This window comes from Arachis hypogaea, chromosome 15 (assembly GCF_003086295.3).
Source record: "Arachis hypogaea cultivar Tifrunner chromosome 15, arahy.Tifrunner.gnm2.J5K5, whole genome shotgun sequence".
Lineage (NCBI taxonomy): Eukaryota > Viridiplantae > Streptophyta > Magnoliopsida > Fabales > Fabaceae > Arachis > Arachis hypogaea.
This window is the reverse complement of record NC_092050.1, coordinates 12,258,252-12,283,724: the sequence shown is the minus strand read 5'-3', so window position 1 is coordinate 12,283,724 and position 25,473 is coordinate 12,258,252. Positions and strand designations below refer to the sequence as shown.

General features: G+C 39.6%; 1 protein-coding gene across 1 annotated transcript; it reads right to left on the bottom strand.

Moving 5' to 3' along the window:
• Positions 1–20,417: 20,417 nt before the first annotated feature.
• LOC112747909 (uncharacterized) lies at positions 20,418–20,909 on the bottom strand. The gene has a single exon (XM_025796118.1). The coding sequence runs from the start codon at positions 20,907–20,909 to the stop codon at positions 20,418–20,420; it is 492 nt and encodes a 163-aa protein (XP_025651903.1).
• Positions 20,910–25,473: the final 4,564 nt, after the last annotated feature.

Below are 25,473 nucleotides of genomic sequence, written 5' to 3'. Positions count from 1 at the left end.
TAATATTAACTATACATGAATAAATCAAATTAAAAAAAATAATTATATAATTAAAAATAATAAATATAATTATTTACATACCTATTAAATTAAATATCTAATATATCAATTATTTATATTATTTAATATTTTTATTGTTTACCTGTAATTTTCAGTTTTGAATATTGTAGCTGATGTGGGTAGCAGATGAGATAATTTGATTTGAGGTTTGTATAAGGGGGTTGGAGATTTCGTATATTTCTGGATGCAGAGATAGAGAAGCTAGGGAATAGGCATATGGTAGGTCTGCTGGATTTGACTCTCACAATAAGGTTTTGCAAGTGTCGATGACTCAACGTGACTTTGGATTGGACAACAACCACCCCTTTTTTCTTTTTATTTTTAGTGTATTGGCCGATAGGCAACACATTAATCTTGATTCTTGAGTGCTAACCTTTTTTATATTTTTATTAGAAGTGTTATTATTAAGAAATAAAAATAAGAGAGGAGATAGATCCCGTGGGATTTGTAAAAAAGTACACTGAATTTGAATGTCTTAGAAAGGAATGGTTCAATAATTAATTTTTTATATTATAAATAATTAAATATTATATAACTAATATTTTTTATAAATTTTTATTAAAAGTATTAACTTCCTAACATTTTTATTTTCATTTTACCCTTTAGCTTTTGGTCTTATTCTATTTCAGTAGGCCATGGCCCAGAACTATTTGAAATATCTCTATCCACAGTACATTCTATTTCGATTCTTTGTCCTTCCGAAAAAAAAAAGAAAAAAAAAAGAAAAAGGAAAAGGAAACTCCCTCTATATATTAAGAAAGTGAATGAATAATATTATTGTTTGTGTCCCAATGTCTCGTACGTAGTTACTCTTCACTCCTTGCTGTCTAGGGGTGGATAGGGTTGACTGCCTCCTAAATCTTTCATTCATTTAAAAACCTTCTAACCATCGAACCAAAATGTACTATTAAAAATTTAGCCGCCACTCACATAAACATCACAAAAACAATTTTTTTTAAAGACACTTACGTAGTAAAATCTAAATTATACATTCTAAAATTACATTTTTTACTACAAAACATTTAAAACCATAGCTTTTTATAAGAAAAAACGTTATCTAATGAAAAAAAGTAAATTAGAAGATTTAAAAGAAGAAATTATTAAATTATCAAAATTAATAGATCAAAAACTAATGATTTTAACTAATGTTAATTGTAATGATACCGAATTTCTAAAATCAATACAAAATGATTTTTCTCAAAATCTTTATTTTACTATAAGTTTTATTGAAGGACTTCAAAAACCTGAAAAAACTTATATTTCACACGAAATTTCTAAAAAATGCTACCATAAAAATGATTCCCCACATCTTTATCATACTTTTAACCCACCATTAAATTCTATAGTAGATATGCTTGAAGAAATTTTAGTATCCATAAAATTTCAAAGAAATAAGGAAAAAGAGGAACCTAATATAAACGAAATCAAACAGATATTAAATAAATACTTTCAGAAAGAGAATCCCAAAGAAGAAAATTTTCAAAATATAATCAACATAACAGAATTAAAAGTAAAACCACCATTGAAATTATGAATATCGAAAAAAAATTAGAAGAAGTTACAATGCTTTTTAAACAATTAAAAATGGCTCAAGAAAATAATATTATGGAACAGGAATTTCAAATAGAAGAAGAATTAGTAAATTCTGAAAATATAGAAAATGAAGAACACATCCTAGATTATTCAAGTGACGAAGAACCAGCAATTTCAATACAAATAAAAAACGAAGCTGGAACATCTAAAGATAGTCAATCTCAATTTAAATAGGAAACAGGTTTTGAAAATTTTGCTTTTAAAAAGGGATTTATAAATAAAGATTCAAAATATACAAAAATACCATCAAAATACGTTCCTAAAATCCAGAAAATGGAAGGAGAAAGAATGCTCGATTTAGATTGTAAAAAGAATGAAAAAGAAATTTTCGAGAACTGGTTGAATTCCTTCTTATTAGAAGCCTTTACTAATCCAAAACTTAGTGAATTGTCTAGAAGAGATATTTGGAATTACATAGGGTTTAATACTAAAGGAACTGTAAGAGATTATATGACATTAATAGAAAACCAAATAATAGAAGAATTAGTAATAAAAACAACAGCTTATGATAAGATATTACATATAATGATGATTCTATATAAAGAATTTTTTGGAAAAAATATTATAGATCATAGACAAGAAGTCTATAATAAAAAATATCAAGAAACAAAAAACCATTTAGCTAATATTCAGATATATGATTTATGTAATGTGGAATCTTATATATGTGAATATAGAATACATTATTATAAATTAAAAGAAGAAGATAAAGACCATTATCTTAGTATGTATATAACAAAACTTCCATATCCTGCTAATGAATTTATAATGGGAAGATTTATAAGAGAAATAAATAGAGGGACAATTGAAAATAATTTTGGTGGAGCAACCTCTACAATAAGAGAGGAAATAAAAGAACGTTGTATGCAAGAAGCAACTCAAAAAAGATTTGTAAATATAATTAGAATTTGCTGTCAGGATAATGAAGAGATACCTCAAAAATATGGTCTTAATAAAAATTTTCAAAGAAAAAAATATCAATTTAGAAAAAGAAAATACTATCCAAACTGGAGAAAAAAGAGGTATTTTAGAAAAAGAAATAACAATAAAAATAAAAGACAAAAAAATGACTATTGCCCAAATAAAAAAGAAAATTGTAAGTGTTGGTATTGCCAAGAAGAAGGACACTATGCAAATGAATGTCCAAAAAAGAAGGATAAAAAGGACCTTACCAAACAATTAGAAATTGCTAAGTCTTGTTTTATGGAACCATTAGAGGAATCAGATGATAACTTAGACTATATTTTTGAATATATCTCAGAAACAGACTCAGAGACTGAGTAATAATGCTACATTTATTACTATAAAAATAACAGAAAAGTTTTTAAATGCTTTCATAGATACTGGAGCGACACAATGCTTTGCTAGTTCAAATATAAAACTTGATTGGAAAAAATTAAAGAAACCATTAAGAGTTAGAATAGCTGACAAATCAATACATAAAATTGACCAAAAAGCTGAAATGGCTGAAATATTTATTCAAAATTATAGATTCATTGTTCCATCCATATATATGCTAGATTCTGGAATGGATTTTATCATAGGAAATAATTTCTTAAAGTTATATCATCCATTCATTCAAGAATTAACATATATAGTTTTAAAAGCTCCACACGATTCTTCAATAAATCAAAAATCAAAACGTATAAAAATACCAACTACTACTATAGATAAGATCTTAAAATTTAAAATATTTTCTATATTAGAAACATGTTATTTAAATTTATATTTTTAGATAAATATTCCAAAAAACAATCTTAAAATAAAGATAGAAAAACTTTTGGATGAAATTTGTGCTGAAAATCCTTTAGATATTAAAAATACAAATAAAGAATTAGTAAACATTAAATTAAAAGATCCTACAAAAGAAATAAATGTTCCAAATAAAATTCCTTATTCCGCAAGAGATAGAGAAGAGTTCTCATTAGAATGTAAAGATCTTTTGGAAAAAGGAATTATAAGATTTAGTAAAAGTCCTCATGCGGCTCTGGCCTTTTATGTCGAAAACAATAATGAAATTAAAAGGGGAAAACGAAGAATGGTAATTAATTATAAGAAGATGAATGAAGCAACTGTTGGTGATGCTCATAAACTTCCAAGAAAAGATTCTATTTTAGAAAAAATCAAAGGAGCAACTTGGTTTTCATCCCTTGATGCAAAATCAGGATATTGGCAACTTCGTTTAGATGAAGAAACAAAGAAATTAACTGCTTTTACTTGCCCAACAAAATAATCAACAAGTGTGTTGCTCTATGAATGGAATGTATTACCATTCGGATTAAAACAAGCCCCAGGTATTTATCAAAGATTTATGGAAGAAAATCTAAAAGAGTTAAATGAATTTGTTTTAGTTTACATTGATGATATATTAATTTTTACAAAACAGGATAAAGAAGAACATCTTCAAAAATTATTAATAGTTTTAGAAAGATGTAAAGAAAAAGGATTAGTTCTTAGCAAAAAGAAAGCAAGAATAGCAACACAAGAAATAGAGTTTCTTGGATTAATTCTATCCACCCAAGGAAAGCTAAAACTTCAACCAAATGTTTTAGAAAAGGTAAATTTATTTCCTAATAAAATAGAAGATAGAAAATAATTACAAAGATTTTTAGGGTGTATAAATTATATTTCTGATCAAGGATTTTTAAAGAATATAACAGAATATACTAAAAACTTATTTCCAAAAATAAGTACTAAAAAAGAATGGAAATGGGAAGAAAAAGATAGTATGCAAATTCAAAGAGTCAAAGAATTATGTGAAAAGCTTCCAGAACTTTATATTCCAGAAGAAAACGACTACTTAATAGTAGAAACAGATGCTTCAGACATAACCTGGTCAGGATGTCTAAAAGCTAAGAAAGCTATAAAAAGTTTGGAACAAGAAAAAGAATCACTAGATTCTAAATATTCCCCAAAGGAATTACTTTGCAAGTATATTTCAGGGACTTTTACTCCAACAGAACAGAGATATACTATTCATGAAAAGGAAACTCTAGCAGCAATTAAATCTCTTAAAAAATGAAAAATTGATTTACTACCCAGAGAATTTACACTAAGGACAGATTCAAGTTACCTAACAGGTGTCATACGATATAATTTAAAGGTTGATTATAATCATGGACGATTGGTAAGATGGCAATTATTTTTGTTACAGTATCCAATAAAAATTGAATATATTAAGGGTGACAAAAATGTTATTGCAGATACATTAACAAGAGAATGGAGTTCGTCTACAACGCATTAGATCAAGAAATTCAAAAATTTGAGCAAGAGCTCGAAAAATGCAAGCATTGTCAGCAAATAAGGATACAGATCCAATCCCTCAAGAAGGCCATTGAAGCAATGAAATCAACACAACAAGCAAAACCATCAGAGTTCAGCCAGCTAAGCATGGTGGACAAATCAGGTGAAGAAAAAATTTCAGAAAATAAAACAATTGCTGAAATTATTAAAAAATCCACCCAAGATAAAAAATATTATGTAATTTATAATGGCCCCATGAAAGGAGTATATGATGCTTGGGAAAAAGCAGCACCATTCACACATCAATCAAGGATAATTCATAAAGGAGGATTTTTAACAATGGAAGAGGCAAAGGAATCCTTCAGGGAATATGAAGCTCTTCATCCAGAGCAAACCCTAAAAAGAGCAGATAAAGCTCCAATTCAAACCCAGAGAACAGGGATAATAAGAAATATTTCTACAAGGGCTGAAATCAAGGAAAAGAAAAGGGTCTGTAGATCAAATCTCAGAGAAACCCTTAATATAGTCCTGAATTGGACTAAAGAAAAAAGGGTAATTTTGGGATATTATCCTATTGCCAAAGAACAGCTAACAAAGCTGGTTATATTTCCAGATGCTTCCCCATCTGACACTTATCAGTTTTTTCAGTATGGATTAATTGATACAATTTTAATTTTTAATGATCTAAAAATTATTAGTGAGTTTCCTGTAGGATTCGTTGATGCAGTAAAGAGATTTAAAAATATGATTGACAATGTAAATCCAAGGGATATATCCCTAAAATTTACAAACAGTCAACCTATTTTTAATGAAGAAGAAGAATGCTTGGTTCCAGCACACCAAGTAATATTTATGTCCGTCTTCCCAGGAAATTTTCAACCAATTGATCAGATTCAAGATTTAACAATTTACAGTCATGAAGGAAGGCTAGCCAGCACATTAGCAAGGGTCTTTGAAAGAACTCAAAAAATAACGAAGGAATCCCACATAAGGATTAATTATAAAAGTAGAAATACTCTGCTTGTGTCCAGTAAGAGAAATGAAATTGAAGAAAGAGAGATGAGACTCTTGGTGGAATTTGAATCAGCATTCTACAACTTATCTGGACTTTTAGAAAAACTCCCTGAAGGGATAAAGAGGAATCTCTGCTATTTGATAAAAGACAGAGAAGACCACAAATGCCAGCTATGTGCCTCAGAAATATCTGAAGAAAGCAATAATGAAACGGAATCAACCCACATGATAAAGGAAGAAGACAATGCATCTGAAGGCCACATGATAAAAGAGGAAGACAGTGCATCTGAAGCATCTCTCAACATTATTGCATAATGACGTAAGCACTTAGGTCATAGAGCACTAATAATGTAGCTAGTGCAAGATAATAAACAATGACGTAAGCAATGACGTCATAAAAAGGGTAAGGATGGGAATTGTCCATCAGACCTAACCATTATAAATAGATTGCTTAGGCAATTGTAAGGGTATCAGAAAACAGAAAGTAGAAGGCTAAGAGTACTCATATGCTAGGAGAGCAAGGAGGAAGCTGCCGAGGCGATTCTGTAGTCTGACAAAGAATTCCCTTAGGAAAAAATAGTTCTAAACTCCCTTCTGGAGTTAGTATCTACAATCTCCCCTCTGGAGATAAAAACACCTTATGTAAAATATACTAAATAAAGGAAGTTTTTCTCCAGAAAGGTACATCTTCATCCCAGTCTTTTAGTTATGAATTATTTAGAAAGTTTAGAATTAACGGAAGAATCTGATTATTATAGATTAACTGCTTTATTAGATAATGAAAAACAGGCTGTTCTAAAAACAGAATTAAATCTCAAATCAAATGAAAATTTTAATAAACAAAATCTCTTAAAAGAAGTCTTTAATAGAAAAAATATAATATACTATGAAAAAATTCAACTTGAAGCCCCTATAAAGATAAAATCTGCCAATGGAGAACTTGAAATAGCTTTGATAAATGATGAAGAATTGAGTAAACAGATTGAGAAAATTAAGGATCAACAAAAAAGATCTAAAATTGGATAAATTCATATTAGTACTATACAAGTCTTAATCAAATCTACATATATGAAAGGAATTAATTCACCAATAAGTTTAGCAATCTGTGACAAAAGAATTACTGATGACCCAATAGATCAAATAATTGGAATTGTTCATGGAAATTTGGCAAACGTAAATGTTAAATTCAATGCCCATCTTAGATATGCTATACCTTTATCAACAGAAAATCTTGGAAGATCTATAATTTTGGCTTATAAATTTCACAGAAAGAATCTAATGGAACAAGATGATGAACCATTTTCAATTACATATGCAATAAATTATGCTCTAACAAATAGCCATCATAGTATAATATTTAAAAACAGAGAAAGAATTTATGTCGATGAATTATTTCAGAAAATTGTAAAAACAGAAATACCAAAATATAAAGCTATTGAAAACCCAGTTCTATTATTAAAAGAACCATCAGGAAAATTGGTTTCATCAAATTTTCAAATAAGAGAATCTAAAATTAATAGCCATTTAGTTTATCTAAGTTAAAAATTAAAGAAGAAAATTCTGAAATAAAAGAATTAACAAAAAAGGTCGAAAAATTAAATGAAACCCTAAATACTAAATTATGACAATAAATAAAGAAGAAATATATATATAAATTATCAAGACAAGAAACAAGAGCTCTTTGAAAGAGAAAATCGTTTGAATTATTTATAGTTTTCTGAAATAAATCAAAGTGCATTTGAAGCTCTAAAAATAATCTATGACAAGTTGAAAAGAGAAGTTGAAGAGCTAGAAAAATTAATAGAATCTCTAGAAAATAGTGATGAATCGATGATAGAGTTTGCAGAAATTCTAAAATAAATAATGAAGCATAAAAAGATTGAAAAATCAGAAAATAAAATAAAAAAGAAAAGGGCAAAAAAATTAAAAAGTAAAATAGAGGAGTATAAAAGGGAATTAAATAATCTTCAGATCGAAATTGATGATCTTATAATAAAAAGGATAGAAATAAGAATAAATATAAACAAGCTGGAATTAAACTTAAAAAATTTATAAATGCTTGGAAAATCATATTATGATTTAAAAGAATTAAAGCTGTTGAAGGAAAAAAATAGAGAATGAAGTTGAAAAATTAGAAAGATATTTAGAAACAAGAGAAAGTGTAGAAATAAAAGAAGTTTTTGAGGATTTGAGAAATTATATTAAAGAAAAAGACAAACAAATAAAAGATTTTATATACAATAATCCATGCAAAAAAGAATATTATAATTATGATAGAAATTAAGCCAGAGTTAAAAAACTATAAATATGAAATCAGAATTATAAATATACATCAAGGATTTGTAATAAATGATCATATAACAAATACAAGAGAAATAGTGGAAATGGTCAATACTTTAGATTATGAAGTTGCAAATTATTTTTATCAAAATCCCTTAAACAAAGCACCACCAAGTGAATCTATACAAATTATAAACTTATTCGAAGCAAAATATGAAGAGTTAGTAGAAATTTCGAAAAAGAAATTAAAAGAAAATTCGAAATTGAAAAATTGGTATTAGAGCCAAGTTAACGATTAAGGGTAACACTTTCTCTTTAAAGCAACACTTTTAGTGACACGCTTTTAAATCAATAACAACCACAAAATGAAAAACGTCTTTACAAAAAGTTGAAATTGACAACTTTATCAGAGTGGCCACCTAAAAATTTAACACTTTTATTTATATAAAAATTAAATTTATTTAATAATATATAAATATTAAATTATAATTTTAAAATATTTAAATTATTAAATATTATATTTTTTTATAATTTACAAATAGAATCGAATACTCACAAATTAAAAGCGGATAAAATTAAATTAAACATAAAAAAACAAAAGACGAGAGAGAGAGGTGAGAGAGAGGGGGTGGGAAACACTGAGAGGGGTAGGTATAGAAGTCAGATCAAGGATCCTAGAGTTTGGAACCATGAAGAGTTTTGTCGACTGGAGAATGAATTGTTCTTGATTTTTTTAGATAATCTCCCGGAAGACATTTCGAAGAGAGAACTGTTTCACCTTTTCCGGTGGACTGGGCGCATAAATGATATATATCTATCACGGAAGCAAAAGGGTGATGGAATATACATTTTTGCGTTTATACGTTATACTACAAAGGGAGGGGCGTTGAAAGCTATAACAGAAATGAACCGTATGAGATTGAGAGGCAAGGTCGTGTTTGTTGGTGAAGCAAAATACAGAAGAGCGTTGGATGCTAAGGAATCGCGAAGGGTACAGGTAGGGGGTGATATGCGAAATGGAATTGTTCTCCAGCCAATTCGCGAACGTCAAAATGCACTATTACCCCCTGCTAGTGGCTCCAAAGATACGAGAAGTGATAAAGAGATCCAAGATCCTCTTGGGAATGGGTGGACGAAAAAGCTGGAAGTGGCCGCGGCGAAAGAAAACTTGGACTGGCTGCAGAAAAGCCTGATAGGCGGAACGATGAAGGCTATTGACTTTGAGTCCTTGAAGGCTATGGTGGCGACGAACTTCCCGCAAGTAGTCCAAGTACGCGAAATGGGAGCATATAAAGCTTTGTTGACTTTTGATAGCCTGTTGAATGCTGAAGAGACGTACACGTTCAAAATGAATAGCCTACTTCAGATCTTCCATAATGTTTGGAGGTGGGACGAATCGGAGAGAAGTGAATCACGAAGAGTATGGCTAGAGTGTTCTGGAGTTCCGTTGCATGTTTGGTCGGTTGACACGTTCAAGATGATAGGAGGCCAATGGAGAGAGGTGGTTGGGTGCGATGAGGCGACGGAATCATGTTCCTCCTTTAGTGTGGGACGTGTACTAATTGATACTTGTGGTATGATGTGATTAATGCGTGGATCCACATCACATTAGGAACCAGCGGATTTGACGTTCTGGTAAAAGAGGTGGGACAGGAAGTATATAGTCTGCAATGTAACTCGAGAGACAAGAAGCAGGAAGTGATTGGTAGCATTCTCAGAAATAACGAAGCAGCTCCGGTCTCTGATGGTGCAGCTACAAGGTTGTCAAACTTATCAGAGTTGGTAGATTCTGGAGATCAAGCAGTGATAGTGGCTATGGAGGTCAGAAGGACGGGGGTTGAAGATGAGGGTAGATTGGTAAATTCTGAATCAATTTTGAATGAATGGAGTTATGACAATTTAAAACCCAATCAAACTAAATTATTAACCTATCAACCTATTAATGGTGCTACTGAACACCTGGCTGAACTTGGGGGGTCTGAGGAGAGTTTTGTAGCGGACTCAGAGGTTACCATCCCGTGGAATTATAATGTTGGACTTAATGGGCTTGGAAGGGGAATAAAAATAAGTCATGGCATGAATGGCAACAATTGGGCCAACAATAGATATCACCTAAACAAGTGGGTAATGGCCCAAGGGGATCCAACATCATTACCGAATGGGAAGGAGGGTGCAGGGTTGGGTCAAGGAACCATGGGGCGGGCTGGTAGGGATCCGGGTCCAAGTCCCGGGTCTAGCACCGATCCAGCAGCGCAAGGAATGGCTCGTGGGTTAGGGGAACACGCCAGAAACCTTGAAGACGAGGGCGCTATACCCTCTGACGACGTTGTCGTGCGAGATAGCTTGGACCACGCGGGGGGGCTTGCAATGGTGGAGTGGGGCTGTGACGGTGGTGCGCGCGAGGGTCTGAGCGGTAGAGGAGAGCTGAGGGGGCTGCTGGTCTAGGTTGAAGCCGCCCCTAGGCTGACCGGTGGTACGCGGGAGCTGATGCTTGCTGATGGTGAGATGATGGCGGCCAGTGGGGCCAACATGGTGGCGGGAGGAATGAACCGATTGGAAATGGAGGCTATACCGGGTATGAGGAAAGAGCTACGTGAAGATAACAAGGGACCACTGGGAACTAGAGCGAAACAAAAATGTCAAGAGATCCGTGTAGCTAACAAGGGAAAGATGGTTGCAGGTGCAGGGACAGGTTCCAAAGGGGTCCCACTAGTGGAAGCTGCGAATGGTAGGCTTACACTAGAGGAGGTAGTTGCTAATGTTGAGGAAGCTAATAAAGGCCTGGTTCTCTATTCACTTGATGGTAACAACCTAATGGTTCAGAATGAGGGAGAGGGCTACGGAGACATTGAAGTCCATATTGAGGAAGAAGGACAGGGCAGTGTTGATGAGGATAACGGAAATGAGCGTGAAAGCTTGGAAGACCAAATGTTGGAAAATCAAAAAACTTGGGAGTTAGCAAAAGAATCAGGAGCCATGTTATGCAATGAAGAGGATGACATAATGGCTATCCTCCAAGAACAGAATGAAGAAATTGCTCGGAAAAGAAGCGAGGCAAAACAGAAGGCTAAAGCAAGGCGAAGCAGACCTAAATGCATAAGAAGGTGTGTAATATTAATTTAAAATGATTTTTAGTTCATGGAATGTTAGGGGACTAAAGGGGGATGGAAAGTTGAGAATGGTGAAAGATCTAAAGAACAAATATAGATTGCGTATGTTAGGACTGCTAGAAACCAAATTACAGATAGTGACGAAGTTTGATGTGTTGAAAATTTGGGGTAGAGGTTGTGCGGGATGGGAGTATGTAGGCTCCGAGGGTGCTTCTGGTGGGTTGTTGTTAATGTGGGATGAGGATTTTTTTAAAATGACAAATAGCTATAAAGGTGAGAGATGGCTGTGTGTTGAAGGTGTCCTGTCAGAAAATTCTATCAACTGTGCTTTCTTCTTGGTGTATGGTGCACATGTTAGAGATGAGAAACTAGTTGTGTAGGAGAAGTTATGTTATGTGGCTGGATTATGCCAGGGGCCATTCTGTTTTCTGGGAGATTTTAATGAAATTACACAGGTGGAGGAAAGGCGAGGCACTGATAGCTTGTCTTTGTCAGCTCAAGAGTTTAAGGATTGGATAAACGATATGGGGTTGGTGGACTTGCCGATTACTGATCGGAAGTTTACGTGGTTTCCAGGGAGTTCTTGTAGTCGCATCGACAGAGCCCTGGTTAACCTGGAATGGCTTGAGGCATTTTCAGAAACCCACTTGAGAGGAGGACCACGGGGTTTGTCTGATCATTGTCCTATTATAGTGGAAGATAAGAGAAGTATGGATGGTCCGAGGCCGTTCCGTAGCCTTGATTCGTGGTTTATTCATGAAGGGTTTCTAAGGATGGTAAAGGAGGAATAGAGAGGGTTGGGAGCTATACAATTCACCGATAAATTGAAGGCTCTGACGGGTCCTCTGGGGAGATGGCATAGAGACAACTTTGGTGACATGGACAAGAAAATCACAAAGTTTGAAGATGAAATTAAGAAAATTGATGACATGGTTGGCAATGGGACATATGATGGAACATTAGAAGCTAGAAGGAGGGCTTTAGTTACTTGCTGTGAAAAGTAGTATGTGAGGAAATAAGTGCACTGGAAGCAGATGTCGAGGTCTAGGCATGCGAGACACGTGGACAAGAACATGAGATATTTCCATAACTTAGCTTCAGCAAGACAGAGGAATAATAGAATTGATGCTCTGGTCATTAATGGAAGGCTGGTAAGAAATCAAGCTAGGATTAAAATTGCAATAAGGGAGTTCTACAAGGAGTTATATCATCAAGAGGAGTCTCCGATGGTGGGGTTCAGAGACGGATTAGTGGAAAGGATTAATGAGGAGGATGCTAAGGCTATAGAGATACTACCAACACTTGAGAAGATTAAAGAGGCAATGTGGGAATGTGAATTGTCCAAGGCTCCAGGGAGTGACGGTTACAACATGAACTTTATAAAGAAGTGCTGGGGCGAAATTGGATCCGAATTCACGACAGCTGTACTGGGCTTCTTCCAATCTTCAAGGTTGCCGGCAGATGCTAATGTAACTTGGGTGGCACTTGCCCCTAAGTTTACTGGTGCTAAGGAAATCAAAGATTTGTGTCCGATTAGCATGGTGGGGTGTGTTTATAAGGTTATCTCGAAGATGCTAGTGAGGAGAATGAGAGCTATTATGCCTGGGTTAGTGGGTGAGACGCAGAGCGCTTTTGTCAAGGGTCGGAAGATTCATGATGGGGCACTGATTGCATGTGAAACGGTTCAGTGGATCAGAATGAGGAAGTTGAAAGCGGCAATAATAAAGTTAGACTTCCAGAAAGCATATGACAGAGTAAGGTGAAAATTCGTAGACCTAGTGTTGCTGAAGATGGGATTTAGACAGAGATGGAGGACGTGGGTTATGGAGTGTGTGATACGTGCTCAATGTCAGTATTGATAAACGGCTCACCTTCGAAGCCGTTCAAGATGGAAAGGGGCCTGCGACAAGGTGATCCTTTATCTCCGTTCCTCTTTGTACTTGTTGTGGATGTCTTACATAGAATGCTTGAAGAAATAGTTAGAAACGGTCGATTATCACCTCTGTTGGTTGGAAGAGATCATATTCAGTTGTCGCACCTACAGTTCGCTGATGATACCATTTTGTTCTGCCCTCCTGAAGATGAGACCATCAAGAACTATAAGAGGTTGCTTCGGTGTTTTGAGTTGATGTCAGGATTAAGTATTAATTTTGAGAAGTCCAGTTTAATTCCTATTAATTGCGATGAGGAGTGGGTACGACGTATGTGTAATGTGTTAGGCTGCAAGCAAGATTCCCTTCCAGTTAGATATCTGGGCATCTCATTAGGTGCGAACCTAAGATTGGTCAAGACATGGAAGCCAGTAATAGATAAAGTGGAGGAGAAGCTCAGCCTTTGGAAAGCCAAGGTGCTCAATAAAGCCGGTAAGTTGGTGCTTATTAAATCTGTGTTAAATAGCCTGCCGGTTTATTATTTGAGCCTATATAAGATGCCAAAGGTTGTTGCAGAGAAATTGATTTCTTTACAAAGAAGATTTTTATGGAGTAAGGAGGATGGGAGATATGGTATGGCCTTGGTGAAGTGGGAAGTGGTGTAGGCTCCTAAAAGGTTAGGAGGATTGGGAGTGGGAGATGCTGTAGTTCGCAATACAGCTCTTCTGTTTAAGTGGTGGTGGCAGTTCTCTAAGAAAGAGTGTCCTTTGTGGAAGAAGGTGGTTTGCTCGTGTAATAACTTGAATCCAAATGAGTTACTATCCTTTCAAAGACTACCTGATCGGGGGGGTCCGTGGAAGGAGATTTGTCAACTTCAGTTCAAAAATTAAGAAGTTAGGCAAAAGATGATTACTGGGTTGGCTATGGAGGTGGGTGATGGGAGACGTACTCGATTCTGGGAGGATGTTTGGATTGCTGAAGGGTCTTTAAAAGATCGATTTCCCAGGCTCTTCTCGGTTTCAAACCAAAAAGGATTAGTGATTGGGGATTGTGGGTTTTGGAATGGGTTATCTTGGATATGGAACTTCCAATGGAGACGAGAACTGTTCCAATAGGAGTTGGATCTAGTGAACCAGCTTCACAACACTTTAAGAATAGTCAAACTTGCACTTGGGTGAGAGGATAGACTTGTGTGGAAATATGATAAGCAAGGTGTCTTTTCAACTAACTCATTTATGCAGGTGTTGCAGGTAGATATGGCTCCAGAGGATATATCAAGTTACAGCTTTACTATATCTATTTGGAAAGGGCTTGTACCTCCTAGAGTGGAGTTATTTGTTTGGTTTGGCTTGATTGGCAGGGTCAATACGAAGGAGCGATTGCGTCGGTTAGGGGCTATTAACCAAGAAGATTCTCTTTGTGTCTTATGTAAAAGAGGGGATGAGAATGATTACCACTTGTTTCTTGGCTGTAATTTTTCTAGGCAGGTTTGGTGTGCTTGGATATCTCATATTGGTTTGCAATGGGTATACCCGGGTACAATAAAGGAGCATTTTCAGAGTTGGACGGAGTTCTCAATTAACAGGGAGGAGCACAAGAGATTGATGGTATGCTTTTATGCCATTATGTGAAACATTTGGTTGGAATGGAACCGGAGAATTTTTCAGAATAAAGAAAAAGGAGCAGAGGAGATTATAAACTTGTCTGGCCAGAGTTACACTGAGTGGTTAGGTGCTAATCCCTTTTGTTGTTGATGGCAATGCCGAAGATGACAGAGGGTTTTATGGTTAGATCAGTTGGTTAGGATATTAATTTAGTTTTGTCTCGTTGTCTTCTGTCCTTGCTCCACTTCTTGTGTTGAGCTCCTTCTTTCAAAAAAAAAATTAAATTAAACATGTTATAAATTTATAAATAACATTATTCGGTGGGTCGGGTACCGGACGGTTCGGGTTGGTACTTCGATTGATGAGAGAGGGTCTCGCCTGGTTCCGGGTTACTGGGTTGGAGTAGCCGATGTTCCGAGATCTTCGTGTGGAGAAGGGGGGTATCACCTGCAAAGACACTCCGACGCTCTAGTCAGTCAAGTGTGCAGGCGAAATATGTGAGGATGGTATGTGACGTACCTTGGGGGAGGGGTAGGATCCTCTCCATATATACTGTGTCAGAAGCGGGTCCCACAAGGGCAGAACCCACCTTCCTCGAAGCTTCCTTACACAGCTGTAGTAGAGAGCTGTCCAGGACGCGTGTCCGGGTCGGTAATTGAACGCCTCACACCCGACCGTTCGGGTCGGGTGGTTCGTGGGTCGGGTCGGCCCATGTTATATGTGGGCCAGGCCGTAACAGTGCCCCCAACGCGCCAGCAATGATCGTGGGGGTTATTGGTGGCGTCTTATCTCTTCTTTCGTACGTTGTCGCCAAGTCGGCCGCCCGTGGAGAGGACGTGCCTCTTGCGCGCGTGTCTGTTTGTTGCTAGGGTAACCGTTCGTCGCCTCGTTCCTCGCGCAGAGCATTAAATGCTCATAATAGGTTATTTCAAAATCCCGTGCACAAAGACTATTTTGCCCTTGGCCTTTCGTGCTTCTTGAGCCTGGCAGTTTTAAACAGTTTTGCCTTTTGTTTTCTTCCTATTTCTTCACTCCTTCCATCTCCATCTTCTTCTCTTTCAAGTTTTCCAGAGCATCATTTGCATTCGCTCCTTTTCCTTCCCCTTCGAATCTTCGTAATTAATCCAGGTAAGCATTCATTTCCTCGTTCTCTGCTTCATGTTTATTTTACCTTCACTATCAGTTCTTCTGTATGCATGCTGTTTGTTTGATTTGTATGATAGATGGCCTTAGTGTTGAGTAGGTACGTTAGGGGGGCTACCATTCCAAGGTATTAGCTTTTAGGCTTTTATTTGGATTTTGCTTCAACCATGTTTGATTTTAGTTACTGAATAGGCTAAATGTAGTTTCTGGACTTTTTCTGGGCTCCCGACCTCGTAGACTAACCGAGTGGTACCCCACTGTAGGTATGCCTCGCATTGTCTCACGAGCTTCCACCTCCACCGCGGGTTACGACCCGTACGCTGGGTGACTTCCGACGTGAAAGAATCCCCGAACCAGATGGGCGAGGAGGAGCTTACCGAGTTCCGCCAAGCCGAGTACTTGTGCGGCGGAACTGACAAGGAGGCCAACTATGACGTTTTCGTTCCTGCCCTCGGCGAGCGGCTATACGAGCTCAACTTCCACTCCCCCTGGGTTCCCGATTGGATTTGGTTTTATAAGTCCATGTTCACCCAAGTGGGGGTCCGTATTCCTTTTTCTGCCTTTCAAATGGCGCTCCTTAACCGGATCTCTGTGGCCCCATCGCAACTGCATCTGAGCAGTTGGGCTTCCATCCGCTGTTTCGAGATGGTGTGTGAATACCTAGAGCTGCCGGTGTCCGTCGACATTTTTCTTTATTTTTTCAACCTCACGAATCCTTCTAAGGAAGGGAAAGCGAGGAAAGGGTTCATGTCCTTCTGATCTGCCCAGGGTCGAAGGATTTTTGGCTTGTTTGAAGACTCTTACCATGGGTATAAGGATAAATATTTTAAGGTGCGTCCAGTCAAAGGTCGCCATCCCTTCTGGTTGTCGTTAGAAGGGGAACGCCTCATCCCGACGTATTGGAGTTTCGGGATGGGCTCTAACACCTTTATTAAGGTGACTTACAAGGGGATGTCCGTTGTGGACAGAAAGATTGCCGACGTGTTGTTGGCCGTCTTTGGGAGAAACCATGTGAATCCCCATCTTCTTATGGGTGACCGGGAGGTCGCCAGAAATTATATTTGTGAGTAGCTATGACTTGTATTTCTTACATTGTTGTTGCTTTGATTGGTTATGCCGACTTCACGACTAACTTGTTTATTTATTTGTTGCACTGGAGATATCTGCCGAGGTGACAGGCCATGAGAATTTGTTCAGGACTTTTTTGGAGGAAAGCGACGGGGAGAAGGCTGACGGGAAGCCGGAGACCCCTACTGAGAATAAGGAGGATCAGGCGGTGCCCTCACCCCGTGATACCGAGATAGAGGACAAGAATTCTGATGGGGTGCACGTCTCTCCCGTTCATGAGGAGGGGGCCGACACTGGGCATTCGACCTTCGCTCAACAAGTCGAGGATGATGACTTGAAGATTATTCCCACCCCCAAGAGGCAGAGGTCATTCTCCAGCCCTGAAGGAGCCCTCACCGTGATGGAGAGGAACTTTGACGTCGGGACCTTCATAGACTCCCATTTGCTTCCCGGCACGGAGGAGCACTTCCATGGCTCCGACCTTGCGGGGCAGGCGAGGTGGATGTATCGTACTCTCCTCCGTGGTGCTGCTATAACTCGGAAGGCTGAGTTCAAGTTGTCGGGGATGCAGTCGCTGCGTAGGAAGCTCGAATCTGCTGCTAAGGCCAATAATGAATTCAAGACGCAAGTTGAAACGCTTCAGGAGCAACTGTCCCAGGCGGGGGAGAAGCTTAAAGCCGCCGAGGAGAAGGCCGCGTCTACCGAGAAAAAAATGAAGACCTCTGATGCTACCGTGTCCCGTCTAACCGAGCGGGAGATGACTTTGGAGAGCTAGCTTAATGCCGCGCAAGGTCGGGTGGTGGCTTTGGAGAAGGAGCGTGATGTGGCTGTCTCGTCGGCTAAGACCGCTCAAGCTGAGGCCGAAGAGCTTAAGAAAAAGCATAAGGAGACTGTGAAGCAGGTAAAGAGCGTGATCTTGATGACTGAGGAAGCTCTTAAAGCCCATGTGAACTTGGAAGTATTACCGTAGTCTTCTGGAAGAGGTTAGCAGTGCCAAAGCCAGCTTCTCTAGTTTTCTGTATCTCAGTTCTGCTCCTTGCAGTGCTCTACTCACGAAGTAAATTGGTTGTTGAACCTTTCCTTCTTCCCGTACCAAAACTGCCGCCAGTGCTTCCTCCGTTATGGCCAGGTACAGGTAGATCGGTTCTCCGACTTTGGCCTTCCCGAGCACGAGTGGTGTTGCGAGGATCTCTTTGAAATGCTTGAATGCTTCCTCACACGCCGGGGTCCATTCAAACACTATCCCTTTTTTCATAAGGTTGAAAAATGGCAACACCCTAGCAGCCGATGCTCCAAGGAAATGGGATAAGGCGGTGAGTCTACCTGACAGCCTCTGAACATCCTTAACACAGCCCGGACTCTTCATCTGGAGTATTGCTTGGCACTTTTCCGGGTTGGCTTCGACCCCCCTTTGGGTTATCATGAACCCTAGGAACTTTCCTGCTTCCATGGCAAAGGCGCATTTGAGTGGGTTGAGCCTCATGCCGTGTTGTCGGAGGGAGGCGAACACATTTTCCAGGTCGCTTATGAGGTCCTCAGGCCGGGTGGTCTTTGCGAGGATATCATCTACATACACCTCCACTGTTTTGCATATGAGGTCGCTAAATATCTTATTCATTAGTCTTTGGTACGTTGCCTCAGCATTCTTCAGGCCGAACGGCATTACCTTGTAGCAATATATCCTTCCCAGCGTTATGAACGCTATTTTTTCTTCGTCAGGCCGGTGCATCGGTATCTGATTATAGCCGGAGTAAGCGTCCATAAAGCTTAGGTACCGATATCCCGCCACTGCGTCGACGAGTGCATCGATGTTGGGCAGGGGGTAGCAGTCCTTGGGGCATGCTTTGTTGAGATCAGAGTAATCCACACACATCTTCCATTTCCCATTGTGTTTTTTCACTAGAACTACATTTGACAGCCATGTCGACTAGTCAAGTTCTCGAATAAATTCTGCTTCGAGGAGGCTAGCTGTTTGCTTGGCCACCTCCTCTGCTCGCTCTTGCGACATTTTCCTTCTCCTTTGAGCTACCGGTCTAGCCTCTGCCATAACGGCTAAGTGATGTGACATGAGTTGGGGGTCTATCCCCGGCATGTCGGCTGGCATCCATGCAAATAGGTCGCCGTTAGCCCTGATCATTTCCATTAGAGGTTCCTTTAGGTCGTGTGGGAGATTTCTGTTCACGTAGGTGAACTTCTCCTGAGTGTCCCCGACTCTGACCTCTCTAAGTTCCCTTTCGGCTTGGGTCTTGGCTTGTCGCTGACTCTGGCGTCTAAGTCGACAAGGAACACCCCCAATGCCTCTTTAGATTTCTTCCTTAAGGAGATACTGGCATTGTCGCAAGCGACTGCCATTTCCAAGTCTCCTTTTATGGATCCCACGGATCCATCATCAGCGATGAACTTCATTATCAACATCTTTGTGCTGATCACTGCTCCGAGGTTGTTGATAGTCTTCCTCCCTAGGATGACGTTGTAGGTCGTGGAGTCTCGTAGAACCACAAACTCGGCCATTACCGACCTTCGCCCCTGTCCTGATCCTACAGATATTGGTAGGGAGATTATCCCATCTGGCTTGATGAAGTGGTCACCCAAACCTACCACACCGTGCTGGTGCGTCTTTAAATCGGCATCCCGTAGGCCCAAGGCGTCGAACACATTGCAAAACATGATATTCGAGTCAGCCCCGGTGTCCATGAGGATTCGCTTGATGAGGCCAGTTCCCACTCTGGCCATGATGACCATGGGAGGGTTTTTCGTGGCCTCATTGAACCATTGGTCCTCTGGACCGAATGAGATGGGTGGGAGCCTCTTGGAGCTTCGCGCAGAGGATGAGAAAACCACTAAGACCTTGGCGTCTTTCTTGTGTGCCGACCTCGACCTTGGAGGTGCGTCTCTTGCCGTTACCACGTTCACTATGGTAAGGCCGTGCTCGTTGTCCTCCGGCTCGTGACGTCGCTTCACTGCGCGGGTTTTGTCCTCTCCCTCGCGGTCACGATCTCGCCTCCTTGGCTCCCTGATGAGATGGGAGAATTCAGCCAGTTTTCCGTCCCAGATCGCTTGTTCAAGCGCGTCCTTCAGGTCGAAGCAATCATGTGTCTTGTGTCCATAGCCTTTGTGATAATCACAATAGAGGCTCTTGTTTTCCCCGGTCCGGTCCTTCAGAGGTCGAGGCTTCAACAAAATTCCCTTCTCTGCTATCTGTTGATAAACTTCAATGATGGGGGCGGTGAGGGGGTGTAATTGGTGAACTTTCTGACTCGAGGAAACGGCCTGGGTGTCTTGCTCGGACCGCCGTCTCTGGCGTGTTCCTTCTGTCTTTCTCCGCTACCGTACTGCCGGGTTTGATTGTAGGAGGGCTGCCGTTTGTTGGCAACCACGACCTAGCTGACTTCTTCATCGTTAATGTATTCCCTGGCTACACTTTGGATCTCCTACATTGTCCACACCGGCTTCGTGGTGAGATGCTTTCTGAAGTCCTCGTTTAGAAGTCCATTCGTCAAGCACAAGCTAGCAAATGAATCCGTCATCCCGTCGATCTCCAAGCACTCGTCGTTGAACCGGTCTAGATATTTCCTGGTTGGCTCGCCGGACCTTTGAGTCACTCCGAGTAAATTGATCGGGTACTTTGCCTTTGTGATTCTGGTTGTAAATTGGGCTAGGAAAGCGCGGGTAATGTCCGAGAACCTAGCCACCGAGCCCTGCGGGAGGTTATTGAACCACCGTATTGCAGGTCCCGCCAGAGTGACCGGGAAGGCGCAGCATTTTACCTTGTCACCCACTCCTTCCAGGTTCATTCTGGCCTCGAAGGTCGTAAGATGTTCCTGTGGGTCTTGTGTTCTGTCGTACCTCATGTCCATCGGCTTGTCAAAGTGCTTTGGCAGCCGGACCTCGAGGATGGAACGATGGAATGAGGTTGCGCCCATTATCATGGGTCTCTGCGCTCTCCTTGGTCTTCCCTCGTCGTCTTCCCGTCATCCGTTTTCCTGATCGTGTCTCCTTTCTCGTCTGGTGTATATGATGGGGTGGCGGCATCTTCTAGGGCGTCCTTCCTCCCGGGCACTCTCGGGTTCAGATCGTGGACTCGGCGTCCGCCGGGAGTGAATTTTCAGAGGAGACCGGGAGTAGCTTGATTCGGGAGTTCGTCGATGATGTTCCTGATCTGCCAGCTGGCGCTCCAGGTTCTGTATCCTGTGACGCAGTTCCTGCATTATCCTGGCGTTGTTGTCGCATGTTCCCCCGAAGGGGCGTCTTTCTTGAGATCGTGAGGTTCATCGTGGAGGGGACCTCGTGCGCTCCTGGGAGGAAGCCGCGGAGGCTTCCCCTCTGCGCTCGGTCTCGCGGCATGTTCCTCCTGGGCCCAGTACAATGTCCATTTAGGCGTCCCCACAGACGGCGCCAATGTTCAGTGGGTCGGGTTCTGGACGGTTCGTGTTGGTACTTCGATTGATGAGAGGGGGTCTCGCCTGGTTCCGAGTTACTGGGTTGGAGTAGCTGGTGCATAAAATTGTAAATCACACTTTTCACAACTCGTACTACTAACCAGCAAGTGCACTGGGTCGTCCAAGTAATACCTTACGTGAGTAAGGGTCGAATCCCACGGAGATTGTTGGCTTGAAGCAATCTATGGTTATTTTGTAATTCTTAGTCAGGATATCAATTATAATTATCAGTTTCGATTGCGAAAAATAAAAGAGCATGAATTAAATACTTGTTATGCAGTAATGGAGAATATGTTGGAGTTTTGGAGATACTTTGTCTTCTGAATCTCTGCTTTCTCCCTGTCTTCTTCTTCATGCACGCAGGGTTCTTCCTATGGCAAGCTGTGTGTTGGTGGATCACCGTTGTCAATGGCTACCATCCGTCCTCTCAGTGAAAATGGTCCAGGTGCGCTGTCACCGCACGGCTAATCATCTGTCGGTTCTCACTCATGCTGGAATAGGATCCATTGATCCTTTTGCGTCTGTCACTACGCCCAACCCTTGTGAGTTTGAAGCTCGTCACAGTCATTCAATCCCTGAATCCTACTCGGAATACCACAGACAAGGTTTAGACTTTCCGGATTCTCAAGAATGCTGCCAATGGATTCTAGCTTATACCACGAAGATTCTGATTAAGGAATCCAAGAGATACTCATTCAATCGAAGGTAGAACGGAGGTGGTTGTCAGGCACGCGTTCATAGGTTGAGAATGGTGATGAGTGTCACGGATCATCACATCCATCATATTGAAGTGCGAATGAACATCTTAGATAGAAACAAGCGTGTTTGAATAGAAAACAGAAATAATTGCATTAATTCATCGAGACACAACAGAGCTCCTCACCCCCAACAATGGAGTTTAGAGACTCCTGCCGTCAAAGAGTACAAAGTTCAGATCTAAAAATGTCATCAGGTACAAAATAAATCTCTAAAAGTTGTTTAAATACTAAACTAGTAACCTAGGTTTACAGAAAATGAGTAAACTAAGATAGATAGTGAAGAAATCCACTTCTGGGGCCCACTTGGTGTGTGCTGGGGCTGAGACTTGAGCTTTACATGTGCCTAGGCTGTTTCCAGAGTTAAACGCCAGGTTGTAACCTGTTTCTGGCATTTAACTCCAACTTGTAACTTATTTCTGGTGTTTAACGCCAGAATGCAACATGGAACTGGCGTTGAACACCAGTTTACGTCATTTATTCTTGAGCAAAGTATAGACTATTATATATTTATGGAAAGATATGGATGTCTACTTTCCAACGCAATTGAGATTGCGCCATTTGGACTCCTGTAGCTCCAGAAAATCCACTTTGAGTGCAGGGAGGTCAGAATCCAACAGCATCTGCAGTCCTTTTTCAATCTGAATCAAATTTTTGCTCAGCTCCCTCAATTTCAGCCAGAAATTACCTGAAATCACAAAAAAACACACAAACTCATAGTAAAGTCCAGAAATGTGATTTTTATTTAAAAACTAATAAAAATATAATAAAAAGTGACTAAAATATATTAAAAACTACCTAGAAACAATGCCAAAAAGCGTATAAATTATCCGCTCATCACAACACCAAACTTAAATTGTTGCTTGTTCCCAAGCAACTAAAAACAAAGTAGGATAAAAATAAGAGGATATACAATGAATTCCAAAAACATCTAGGAAGATCAGTCTTAACTAGATGAGCGGGGCTATTAGCTTTTTGCTTCTGAACAGTTTTGGCATCTCACTTTATCCTTTGAAGTTCAGAATGATTGGCGTCTATAGGAACTCAGAATTCAGATAGTGTTATTGATTCTCCTAGTTCAGTATGTTGATTCTTGAACACAGCTACTTTATGAGTCTTGGCCGTGGCCCTAAGCACTATGTTTTCCAGTATTACCACCGGATACATACATGCCACAGACACATAACTGGGTGAACCTTTTCAGATTGTGACTCAGCTTTGCTAAAGTCCCCAATTAGAGGCGTCCAGGGTTCTTAAGCACACTTTATTTTTGCTTTGGACCTCGACTTTAACCGCTCAGTCTCAAGTTTTCACTTGACACCTTCACGCCACAAGCACATGGTTAGGGACAGCTTGGTTTAGCCGCTTAGGCCAGGATTTTATTCCTTTAGGCCCTCCTATCCACTGATGCTCAAAGCCTTGGATCCTTTTTATTACCCTTGCCTTTTGGTTTTAAGGGCTATTGGCTTTTTGCTCTTGCTTTTTCTTTTTCTTGCTCTCTTTTTTTTCGCATTTTTTTTTCTGCAAGCTTTGTTCTTCACTGCTTTTTCTTGCTTCAAGAATCATTTTTATGATTTTTCAGATTATCAAATAACATTTCTCCTTTTTCATCATTCTTTCAAGAGCCAACAATTTTAACATTCATAAACAACAAATTCAAAAGACATATGCACTGTTCAAGCATTCATTCAGAAAACAAAAAGTATTGCCACCACATCAAAATAATTAAACTATTTTAAAATTCGAAATTCATGTATTTCTTTTTCTTTTTCAGAAAATATTTTTCATTTAAGAAAGGTGATGGATTCATAGGACATTCATATCTTTAAGACATAGACACTTAGATACTAGTGATCATGTAATAAGACCCAAACATAAATAAACGTAAAGCATAGTAAACGAAAAATAGAGAAATAAGAACAAGGAGATTAAGGAACGGGTCCTCCTTAGTGAGGGTGGCGTCTTCCTCTTCTTGAAGAACCAATGGTGCTCTTGAGCTCCTCTATGTCTCTTCCTTGTCTTTGTTGCTCCTCCCTCATAGCTCTTTGATCTGCAGTCAAATGCTCTACCACTGAACTATGGACCCTTGAGATGAACCTCTCCATCTCTCATGACTCGGGGGTGGAAGCAACTGCCTTCCTTTTCCTCTTTCTAGAGGTTTCTCCGGCCTTAGGTGCCATAAATAGTTATGGAAAAACAAAAAGCAACGCTTTTTTCCACACCAAACTTAAAAGGTTTGCTCGTCCTCGAGCAAAAGAAGATAGAAGGGAGTAGAAGGAGAAGTGGAGGAGAAGGAGGTGTGTGAATGGGTGGGTATGGGAGGGGAATGGTTTGAATTGGAATGGTGAGGTAGGTGGGGATCCTGTGGGATCCACAGATCCTGAAGGGATCCTGTGGGGTCCACAGATCCTGTAGAGGATCCTGTGGGGTCCACAGATCAAGTGGGGTCAAGGACTTAACATCCCTTCTCCAATTAGGCGTGTAAAACGCCCTTGCTGTGTAATCCTGGCGTTTAACGCCAGACTGCTGCTTGTTTCTGGCATTAAACGCCCAAATGTAGCCTGTTTCTGGCGTTTAACGCCAGGCAGATGCTTGTTTCTGGCGTTAAACGCCAGCTTGGTGCTTGTTTCTGGCGTTTAAATGCCAAACTGCTCTCCTCCAGGGTGTGCTATTTTCAATGCTGTTTTTCATTCTATTTTTTATTTTTCAGTAGTTTTTGTGACTTCACATGATCATCAACCTAATAAATCACGAAATAACAAAAAGAAAATAAAATAGATATGATTAAATAACATTGGGTTGCCTCCCAACAAGCGCTTCTTTAATGTCAATAGCTTGACAGTGAGCTCTCATGGAGCCTCACAGATAATCAGAGCAAGGTTGGAACCTCCCAACACCAAACTTAGAGTTTGGTTGTGGCCTCCCAACACCAAACTTAGAGTTTGAATGTGGGGGTTTTGTTTGACTCTGTATTGAGAGAAGCTTTTCATGCTTCCTCTCCATGGTTACAGAAGGAGAACCTTGTGTCTTATAGTTTGCAATGTCTGCAAACCACAGAGCTTCCTGAATAGCAAACAATTGCTCATCCAGAAAGGTTTCAGAGATCTCAGTAGGAGGGAGGGATGCTCCTGCTACTGGTTCTATCCGGGACAGGTGATCAGCTACTTGATTCTTTGTCTCTTTTCTGTCTCTTATTTCTATATCAAACTCTTGCAGAAGCAACACCCATCTTATGAGCTTGGGCTTTGAATCCTGCTTTGTGAGTAGATATTTAAGAGCAGCATGGTCAGTGT